The following is an 11,686-nucleotide window of genomic DNA, read 5'->3' on the forward strand; positions in this document are numbered from 1 at the left end:
CTGCTGAACAGTGACTGAAAAAGGATCTAGGCAACACTGAAAAAACAACTCTCCTGGAAAGCCCAGATTGGTCTGACACAACTGTAGCTTAAGAAGGTACAAGCACGGTGACTGCAAAGTGGCGTTTTTTCCTACCATATACAGTAACAGTGAAGCTGATACAGGTCTAGAGTATAGTTTTAATAACACTTAACAGAGACTATGGAACTACTGGAGAAGTTTCAGAGAAGAGTCACAGAGTTATTAAATGGATGAGGAAAACACCTGCTGCCAAAAGGTTTGGAAGTACCTGTAGCAGCAGCTAGATGCAAGGGGATAAACACCAGGAAACAGAAAAAGCATTTCAGTCAATACAAAGCACAAGATAGAGAAATTCACATTAGAAATTAGCCTCAATAATTTGACAGTAAAGCTGACAGACAACTGGAACCAAGTGCGCAAGGAAGCGGGAGAGGTGGTGGAACACGATGACTTCAAATGCAGCCTGGATGCTTTTTCTGAGAGATACACTTTTTCCATTCAAAAACACGAAAATCCCATGCTGGGCTAGCCCCAGTAACAACAGCCAGTATGAAACCAAAAAGCACCAAAGTCTTTAGCTTTGTGTATAAGAACAATTTCCAAGCAGGGTTACTAGAAGAAAGCCAGGTATGGAGAGGTCAGTCCAGCATTTAGGGTGAAATGAGGAGGATGATGACCACAGAGCCATAACGAAAAGCCTCAACCTGGAATCGTAAGTAAAGAAGAATTCAATAAACAGCACCACCTTCCCAAAAATAAATGCTCCAGAAATGGACTGGATGGAGTAGCCACCCTCCCCAGGCATCCTCTCAATAAAACAAAAAATGCATTTCACAGGTTTATAAGGAACAGCCAAAAAGGAAGCTGCAAATACTTTTATAGATCATATATAATTTTATGTGTTTTCACAAATTTGTATTGGAAGAAAAATGTAGAGCCATTTAATCTCATGGATATGCTACAGAAGAAACATGTTACCTATGTGGCAAGGATCTACCATATGTATAGAAAATGGGACCTTGGAAGGAGCAAGAGGCGACCATGTTCCTCTTTTCTTCCTCATGTTGTACACCATCTATCAAAAATCAGTTTAACCAAAAAACAACTCTTTGACCCTGGGGTGCGGCTACTTGTTTGATCTTGCATTTCAGCAGAGAAATAATTTCTCAAAGATAAAAAGTCCTATTCTAATGAGTTTTATTCTTTACAGAAAATACATTAGAAATGGAACTCTCATGGAATTGGAATAAAGAACACAGAAAACAGGAATTTTGTTTAACTCTCTTCATGTAAAAAATAACACTCATAGTTAAGTTACAGGTCAAGTGAATCTCTAGGTGCTCACAAATAACTTATTTTTTAAAACACAAAACAGCCTCTCCCAAATGTTAGCATTTCTTACTACACTCTCTCCCCACACCTGAAGCCACACATTCAAAGGACATGCACTGACATTACCACGTAAACAAAATGTTGGGAAGTTGGGCAAGGTCTTGCAAAGATCTGCAGAAAATTCACAGAGATCTACAGACATTTTTCTATCTAAATACGAGGAGTCTAAGCTAATGGCACAGACAGCATGGGAAATATAATTTCCAAATTAAATTTACAGCCTGGGCAATAATCATCTGCAGTCAGCTTTAACCTCTGTGTCCTGGCTAAATGTTAGCTGGCACCGCTCATTTGCATCCTTCCAAAAATACCTCAGAAGTTTCATCCAAATTCAATTTTCTTCACATTCCCTGCTATAAATGACTCTAGAGTCTTGGTACATACTTCTAAATAGCTGCCAGAAGGGACTGTACTCTCATGATACAGAGCATAATATGTTTGCATGGTTATAAACTTCCATACCCTGTGGAATGGGGACTACTTTGTCAGAAGAATATTAAATTGTTTAAACTGTTGAAGAGTCATTCCAGGTACAAAATTAATTAACTCAGTAGCATTTTCAGACTCGTATTAGCATCTGACTATATGGAGACGAAACATTCACAACAGTGTGCTGCCACTTTTAAAACATGAGTGCACAGTTTAGAGAGCCAAGTTACCATTTCATGCATGTTGGCTGGAAATGTTATAAACCAAGATCACCTCGGAGGCAAAGGCATGCAGTAGCTTCCTGGGTTTTCACAAATACACTGTACATAACTTTTCTGTAGCAACGAGAGTATAGGAAAAAAAGCCACTCCAACTGCTGAATGTGACTTCAGTGACAGAAAGGAGGAAAAAGAAAAGTCCATCATCTTGTTCATATGTAAAAACAGAGGGGAAATATTTCAATTATTACAATTAACGGAAATCAATGAAAAAGTCTTTTAACTGAAAAAAATTGCCTTACCTTGAGAAGTTGAGGAAATGAACGTGTCTAGTGAATAAATAGGGCTGCTCAGCAGTGCTTATGTTTTTAATCAATTCCATCTAAAAAGAATTAAAAAATCAAATTTTCCATGTTAGAACAACGCACGTTTTGAGAAAAAGACAACTCTCAAACAACATCTGATGATGTGATTTTAAAGTCCAAATAGCTCAAGAACTCCTTCCCCACCATCCACCCCAAACACTGTCATCAAGATAGAACAACTGTTACTTCACATGTAAGCAAGAAAGTTTAAGCTGCAGACACTATCCTGCTATCAAGGACCTTACGCACTTCCAAAAGCAGGCATCAGGTTAAGGAAAGGTATCAACTACAGGAAAAATCTAACCCTTGCCTAAATCTGCACTAGAGCTTTGCAAGTTGCAGCTGCCTCTGAAGACACTGGCTCTAACCACCAGAATGCCAAAACGTCAGATGTCTGAAACCATAATAGAAAATGGGAGCTGAGCCAATGACCATTTCATATAGCAATAAAAATTGCCAACCTTGCCAGAACACTGATTGATTTGTGTGCTTAAATACAGAAATCAGCACTCACCATTCCTTTTACTGTTACAGCAAATTAAGAGTAAAAAGTGGATGGGCACTTTTAGAAAGATGATGCTAAATTCTACTTCAGGCACATTCACACCATTTTAATTTTATTTTTTAAATTATTTAAATTTTTAGATCATTAAAATGGAATAATTTAAACAGCATATAGTGAAGACTGTGCACCATGGAGATGAGTATCTATGTTGTGTAAAGTGAGTTCTATCTGTGCTTTAAAGTAAGCTGAAAGTGTCTAGAGGAGCATCATCATGCTAGAGTCAAGGCATCCTTGTTAATTAATCTTCCTCACTATTAATCTCCTAAGATCTATTTTTCGATTTTCTGTTCTGTGCTCAAATGCAGATGAAATTAGAGGGTTACAGATTTTACAAACTGGGTAGTAGAAAGTAATATAGAAAGTAGCAGAAATACATCAACAGGGAAAAATAAAACGAGCTAAGGGAACGTGAACCAAACGTTCTGGTGAGTCATATCAATTCATGTGCTAAATTTAAACACCATTATGGAGACATTAATGAAAAAAAAATAAATCCGTTTCTTAAAATTGAATGCTATAGCTGACATAGACAAAATATGGGAAAATATGGGATCCAGCCTGCTATGTGGTCAAGATAAACCACGTCATAACAAATACTAAACTACATTTAAGGGACAGCAATTGTCAATAGTTTTTCTTCTCTTTCCTGGTTTTGATACACTGGTATTTTGCCATGGTTTTTAAGCTGTGTGTCACATCTTACTACCTCTTATCCATCTTTCACTCTCCATTTTTTCCTAGGACATATAACCTCCTACTTTCTTTCAGACAGCACAAGCTATAGCCATTTAACTTTTAGGACAAAATAAAATCGGTGCACCTGCTAATATACTTTTCCCTACTTTGCCTTCAACAATTTTATATGCATACATGTATGAAGAACACTGAAGTAAATAGTTCAGTTTGTCTGTGTTCTCAGTCTAGGCCTTCTCCTGTCAAACTAGTTCAAGTACACCAACGTGTATTAGCTATAAATGTTGTATATCAAGGAATATTAGGTCTGAGGTGTATCAAGGTATGTTATATCAGACTATATTAGGTCTGAGAAAGGCTGCAAAAGCAAGGAAATGGAACATAATGAAGACGAGATCACCAGTATAAAGACAATACGAAAACAAAAGAGAAATAAGAAAACAGAGAGATGTGTGATTTTTAAAACAAGGGAAAAAAAAAAAGGCAGAAAGGGAATAGCCCCCTGCTTCAGTTAGTGATACCTGAACTGTTTAATTGAGGTGCAGACCGGTCTTCATACAGCTCCTTCAGTACAATATAAATGGTATGAACAAGAAATTCATAAAACTGAAGAGCAGAGCTTGTCCAGATGTAGGAAGCCCAGGACACTTTGCAAGAATTGGCACTAAGTAATTGAGTATTGTTTGTTAATGCTCTGAAGAGATAAAGGCTTTTCTAGCAAAAGAATAAGCCAAGATTTCTTTAGGACTCGTAACACTCTCTGCCAAAAAATGATATTAATTTGCCTTGCAGAATGAGACAAGGGGAGACTCTAGAGGCTGGGTATCAGTCACCTCAGTTGGCTTTTTTTTGTTGTTGTTCTACCCAGACAGGTTACAGGAGAAGTGAAATTCTCAGAACTGTCTAAAACTTTACATTGCATTAGCATTTTACTGATGTTACTCTATCTGCATGACTGAAGGAGGATGGAAGAAGGAAGTTATTGATATGGGATTAAAGCTCTATTCATGCCACTACGCTCATCACTGTAATCCCATCTTGGAATAAATGAAAAAACATAATTATAATTCAAATATGGAGATGTAGAGATAGCCTATTAATACAAAGTAACATCACTGAGTTAAAAAAAAGGGGCAACTTTAATATAATACCACCAGATCAATGTGTGTGTGGGCAGACGTGTTAGAGAGTCCCCACACATGCCTCCCTTGCCCCTCAGCTCACCCTGGGGCTGGTACCAATTTGCCAGTACCAGATGGATTCACATTTTTACCACTGCCACCTTTCCCACTGCACTTCACTCCATGTCAGTGTCAGGCTCCTGTCAACCTGCTGCTGGACTAGCACAGGCACTTCTGGCTCAGGAGCAAAGGGAGTCTGGAAAGATGCATGAGGAGCAGGACAACATCTGGCTCCTGGCTCTTTCTTTTAATCTCTTGCTACCAAACTCAGTCTTAAGCTATGATAACAGCTCACTCCAAAGCAGACAGAGAATTTTGTTTTGACTTAGAGTACCTTCATATTTAGACATTTCATGATCACTGGACTTGTAAGCAGATGTGGATAAAGCTACAATATGTGTATGAACAAACAAGCAAAAAAATTTTCTTTTAATAATTCTGCCAAAAGGGTAAGTAAGGCTTAACTGAAACAACACACAGATGTCAGGAGGGAAAAATAAATAACTGTAATGGCTCGTGGCCACATGCAAATTGTGGCCATATTTCCCATGGGACTCTGTCTGATCCCACTGTGCTGAACTGATTTCCATCTAACAAGCCAAACATATTGCTCAGGAATACCTAGTGATTCACTCCTCCTTTTAAGATGATGATAAAGGAAAAAAAAAAAAAAAAGAAAAAAAAAAATTTCCAACATCTCCCAGAAGAGCAAGGTCTCTAGTGTTTTTGTTTTCTTGTTTTTTTCTCTCGTGTTTGGGTTTTTTGTTTTGTGTTGTTTGGGGTTTTTTGTTGTTTTGTTGTTGGTTTTTTTACAAGATGATTGGTGTAGGGGACAGAGAGGAAGAGTGAGCAGAGAACAGAGCTGAGGAAAGCAAGTACCTTTGTATGGAATGAGTAATGAGGGAGAGATACATATACAAGCACAGGCAATCTACGAAACGGTCTAAAACCAACTTAAGTTTGAAAAGAGATGAAGATGCAAAAACAGCAGAAGATAAACTACTCCCACAAACACTGTTAGGGGAGAGATGAACCAGCACATATGCATGTTTGGAGGGAGAAGCTGTAAAAATATCTGGAGGAAGCCTGAAAGGAGCACACACCTGCTAGGGTAAGGGCCCATAAAGAGCCACTCCTCATTCTCACTGCTGCCCTAAGCTCTCCTGTGAGAGTAAGGCTGTTTCAGCAAAATAGTGCTAAAACAGATAGCAATTTGCTTTTGAAATTAACTAAATTGCACCAGAGAGTGAATGCTGCTAAACAGGGATCCAAGGAGAGGGAAATGCCAGCATACAGGAAGAGGCAGGTGGTGGCACCCTGTGCTCATGTACCCACCAGCAGAGCCTAGAGCATGGCCCAGCCACGTCAGCTCCACTGCTGGGCAAAAGCAAACCAAAAGCACTGGGTGCACTGTGCTGCCCGAGGAAGGGGAGCATGCACACCAACCTCCAGGAGTCTGCACAGACATCAAGACATGACAAGCGGCTGGAAAGATCTCTGTGTGTGGTCAACACACATTCGCTGTCGTTCCACCCTTCCCTCTCAAACACCCGTTAATTGTAAGGAACAGAGCCTTTAGTCTAAATGCTGATTTGCTCCCTAGCATAACATCTTTCTACCACTGTGAGTCCTTGCTTAAACTTTTATTCTACATTTTTCTCCAAAATTAATTTTCTGCACTGAACTTTTAAATGGGGATTTCAAAGACAACCAGATCCACAAAGAGACACAATTCTGTAATTCACAGGCTATTTTTGAATCTTAAAGCCCATGTGAGCAAGTAGACCAAGAGGCAACATTCCAAGGGGAAAAGGCTTTTCCTTGTCTACTGTCCTACACTACCACTGCAGGATCTTAGCTGGCCATACTGAAGAAATCAAATCACAATAGCCCAGCATTGCCCACATATTTGTACTTCACTGTTGCTGCATTGTAAATAATACTCCAGCAGGTGGCATAGTGAAATGACTCTGGGAGAGACTGGATGGGAGCCCTACCCATAAGGGGAGAAACGTGGATGATGGCTTTGCTCCAGCCACAGCATTGATCTTGCCCAAGACGTCAACTCAGGCTTGTGAGAAAGGACACCTTCCTCCCTTCTTCTGCAACCGGCCAGCACCCTGCACTAACTGCTCAGAGCAGTCCTGTTTGGTTCAGGATTTGCCAGAGGTAAATTCTACTGGGAAGAAAAAGGATATTGGATAATATTCCCACCCAGACAGCCAAAATGTTACTAGTTTTTTTAGCTGCTGTATTTCACCAAGAGAATTTAGGGTCAAAATGTATGAAAATGCTGAGGCACCTGGGATTTTCTGAGTGAGGTCAGATGGATGACACTATGGTCTCCCCTAACATTGATACAATTAGGACACAAACATCTCTGTATCTGTCTTTCTTCTACTACTGCTTTCTGTCTCTACTAAAAGCATGTAGGGTTCAGGAGGCACAAGTACCTACAGGTATATGGTATATCACTTTTATTTTGGTGTTCATTTTCATGAACTCCTCACAGGAATTAAAGTAGATTGTAATTTTCAGCTCTCAAAAATTTGGAATAGTTTCCAGAATTTCTTCAGCTCCTCAAGCTGCTATGACCAATTTTCTGTCTTTAAAAGCATTTAAGAAAAATTAGTAAAGCATTTCTAGTGTGTTAAACTGGAATTATAAATAAAGCTGGCTGCAGAGCCAGAAAGATGGGTGGTAGAAAGAAACAATACGAGGGTAACCTATAAATTACTCCTGTATGTGATTGATATCTGTATATCTATAAGCATACTCAATCTTATTTCTCTGAATGCAAAAAAATGGGGGTGGGGAGGAAGTCAGGGAAAGGGAAGAATACATTTTCCAACAGTTTGTGTGTCATTTTAAGGCCACATCAATTAGATTGACTTTATATACATGAATATTACATATTATTTTCTGTATTTAATTTACATGGAAATATTATAGCAAATGGTATAGTACAGACTAACATCAGTTTCCAGAACTCATTCCCTTATGCTCACAGATATTCAAAAGCCCTTCTAATTGCCGGCAGTCACACATAACTCAAGAAAATTTCTTAGTAGGAAGGAGACCGGAAAAGGGAATGAAAATATGGATTCCAGTTATGTGCAATCTCTTTTGTCATTAAGAATACCTACGTGCTTAATTTTATTTAACAATAGCAGACTGAACAAGCTAAATATTTACAGAAGAGTCTTGGCTGGATCAGGGCTTTAACCAAACACAGAAGAGATAAATGACAGAAGGAAGTGAGATGCATCATCTCAAGCAAGAAGCCTGTCCTCATAATAGAAGCCTACAGCCCAGCCCAGCTCTCTTTTCTCTCTTTCCAATGCCTGGAGCCTGTAGACCATTCATTATGGCCTGAAACTTTTAACTACCTCTTGTGTACACAATACTGAAGGTGGGAGAAATAATCCATTTTTCTATATTCTGCTCATAAAAAATGAGAAGACAACTAAAAATGCCCCAAACAACAGAACAGTTACTGTCTCCAGGCATGTTTCCTGGCAATCGAAGGCACTTTTCAGCAAAAAGTAGTCATTAAATTATGAACCTATTGTCACTGTGTAAATAAGCCATAAATTAAAGTGACTCAAGTTAAAGTAGGGCAATCTATAGAGTAAATCATCAGCTCTGTAGCAATACATCCAGCACCATCTGTGCTCTTCCACATTTGCTGTCTAGTAATCTACCAGCTTCTGGAGTGCAAAAAGGCTCCAAAAAGGCAGTTATTTATCCTCAGTCAATGTATTGGCTGCATTAAAAGCAAGACTGGGCCTCTCTAGAATCTTTAGACCACGGACTAAAGCACAGAAGAATGTTCAGATGTGATCTTGTATCCTGTTTAACAGAGTACAACCCAACTTCCAGAGAAAGGCAGAACAGAACTGAAACAAAGTAGCTGATGAGGGTGAAAACTGGTGATTGTAGGAAAGCATCTGCCAGTGAAATCTGCTGAAGGACACAGTCAAAACAAAACCCAACCAACCTGAAACACAAAAGCAGTCACAGCCAAAACACAGCACAGGATAGTTTGACCTGGACCTGATAAACTCCCCAGATGCTGGAGCGCTGTCAGTGGGACACACAGAGGGATGCTTCAGTAGCTGCAGCCCAGGGCTCTGCCGCTTCCCTGGGGCTCTGTGCCCCCCACAGCCTTTCACTGGGGCACCATACCCTGCTGTGCACAGAAGTTTTGGGCTGGCAGCCCTGGCCAGCTGGCCCTGCTGGGGACTGAACCTGAGCACTGTGCAGGCTCAGGCAAGCTGGCTGCTGCTGGGATGCCAGTGGCCACCTTGGAAAGGAGGAAAGTGGGACCTGCAGGAGCAGTATCTGCTCCCAGATTTCCGTTCGGAATGAACTTCTGTATCTAAAATAACAAACTTATGCTTGTAAACAGGCTACAAATAAGTTGCCCCCAATCACAGCACAAGGCCACTGGCAGGCCCACGTCTGTATTCTGTCCATCCCATACATCCTCTTAGTGGTTTGCAGGCTGCTATTCCTAGGAGCGGCGTAGGAGTTCCTGCAGCATCCACCTGATCAGCAGATCGAAATAGCAGCTTTGGGCAACAAGTGCACCTGCCATGAGCACTCTGGAGCCTGAGGCTTTGTGTATTACTCACATCAAAGCCTACTGATGGCAGTGATACTCAAACAGAGCACAGTTACTCTAAATACAGGGGAAATTAAATAACTGGATCTTTTGTGGAATCAAAGCTGCAAAAATAATGCCCTCTACATCTTCAAGGGAACATGAAACAGGGAGTCTGGGTAAAGAGTTTCATGTGATATTTTTTACTTGTTTTAGTGAGGGTTGTGTGGTAACATGAAAAAGACAAATGAGCAAGAGGCTGAGATAGGATCAAGGACGAGTCAGATTACAGCAACATGAATTAGCACGGCCATGGGAAACCACTTTTTGAAGCAAGTCATTACAGGAAGTGAAATTCAGAAGTAAGAAAAAAACCCTACAAAAACTGTTAGCTATTATTTATTCCTGCTCTGCTTAAAGACATCCAAGCTAGGTCTGAATAAGCTGGCCTGCTTTTATGATAAATGGCCGTGCCCTGCAGATACATTAATGTAATTCCCAGAATCTGTTAGCACCTAACTTCAGTTCTACTAACCCTTCTTGCTTCTGCTGCACCAACTGCTGACTAAATTCAAGAGCTGGCTCACTGAAAGCTACATTTTCTGGTTAGCTTCCACATCATGTTGCTCTTGGCTCTACCATCCATTTCTCCTATTAGCTAAAGCCACTTAACAAGGATGATGAGTTCTGGCTGATTACTCAGGTCTAAGTAGCAGTACACGTTTTCAATATGATTTCTGCTGGCATATACCTTTGCTTCTTAGTTTCACAAACAGTAAGAAAACTGGATCTCAGATCAGCAGGAGTAACTTACCTGTTCATTTTTCGTCAGTCTTGTTTTGTTATGGATGTCAGATGTAACCAGATTGAATCCATGTTTCTCTGACAAAATTCTCAAAAGCAAAACCACAGTTCGACTCCCACACTTTCCAACTCTGTTGTAGACCACCTGGCTGGGGAAAGGGAGTACCTAAATAAAGATTGAAAAATATCGAGTCAGTGTATCGGTATTTTTGTTTCTGTGTACCTCTGAATCATAGCATGTTTTGACTGTAAACCAAAATATACATACAGAAAAATTTCTAGGACCCTGCCTGAGTCAGAAGCATTCACTTCCACCAGCAAGCCAGAAGCTCAAAAAGAAAAAGCCTTAAACAACCACCAGTTTTATAGACATGAAATTAATAAACTGTTTCAATTTCAAATCTTCCAAAGAGACTGAGAACAAATCATGCCACTGGTGAGGTATGTGCTTGTGGAACAAACAATGCAGGTGACAACAGGTGGCCTGGAGGCGAAATGGGACAGTGTGATCACATCTGTACCTGGTAACGTTCACTAAACCTCAAAATAGAAGAGCCACACCTAACCTGCCTGCTGGGAACAGGCTCCAGCCTGTGCTACCTCTTGCACCAGGCTCTCCTCCTGGGAAACCAGAACAAGCAAGTAGCCATCCACTGTCTTGAAGTACATTGGACTTTTTGTTCCTGGACAATATCCATGAGCTGTTCTTTCGGTGAGAGGCATTCTGAAGCTACATTACTGCACTAGGTGAGTATTTGATGTATAGCATATAGCAGCATCTGATAATACAGGTGAAGAGGCATCTGTTTTCAAGCCTTTTGTATCAGCTAACACAGTCAGGAGTTCAGTTTGATGCACAGCTGTGCACGTATGGCACTCACTTACAGAGAGGTCATTTTTCTATTATGACAGTGGGCACAAAATGTTTCCTGACATGGGGCCTGCAGCCTAGTTCCAGGACACATGCTCAGCACAAGGAATGGCTCGTGTGCCAAATAGCATGGTTGCTATTGGTGCAATCCCATTCTCCCAGCAGAAGGATTTCTGACATGAAAGCAGTCAGGTGAGGCATATGGGCTTCTGGCACTTCTCATGGTATTTGAACAGCTAATACATCTTCATCAAGGAAGCAAAATGACTCCTCCTCAGGCAACCCACCAGATTACTTTCAAAGAAAACTGCAAACTAGAATAAAAAAAGAAACTGAAGGAAAAATCTTTACTCCCTTACACATAAGGGGAACATACTGGCACTCTGCTATCAGTGTCAACACTTCATGACAAAAAGAACATGACTATTGTTACTGGTTGCAATGTTTTGGATATCCTTCACCACAACACAAACACAGAAGCCATCACTCTCCATATTACCTGGGGAAAGGGTATGTATTTGTTGATAAGTTTTCCAAGTTC

The 11,686-nt window shown here is 40.3% G+C and overlaps 1 protein-coding gene across 1 annotated transcript in view; it reads right to left on the reverse strand.

Moving 5' to 3' along the window:
- The window catches only part of UST (uronyl-2-sulfotransferase), a 79,304-nt gene extending 68,307 nt beyond the window's left edge, over nucleotides 1-10,997 (reverse strand). Inside the window, exons 1-3 of the mRNA XM_010000009.1 lie at nucleotides 10,875-10,997; nucleotides 10,285-10,440; nucleotides 2,363-2,442 (exon numbers count right to left, since the gene is read on the reverse strand). Coding sequence (XP_009998311.1) covers nucleotides 2,363-2,442; nucleotides 10,285-10,440; nucleotides 10,875-10,997 — 359 coding nt within the window. The remainder of the gene's footprint in view (nucleotides 1-2,362; nucleotides 2,443-10,284; nucleotides 10,441-10,874) is intronic.
- Between the last annotated feature and the right edge of the window lie 689 nt (nucleotides 10,998-11,686).

The sequence above is a fragment of the Chaetura pelagica genome, unplaced genomic scaffold (genome assembly GCF_000747805.2).
Source record: "Chaetura pelagica isolate M959 unplaced genomic scaffold, ChaPel_1.0 scaffold135, whole genome shotgun sequence".
NCBI lineage: Eukaryota > Metazoa > Chordata > Aves > Apodiformes > Apodidae > Chaetura > Chaetura pelagica.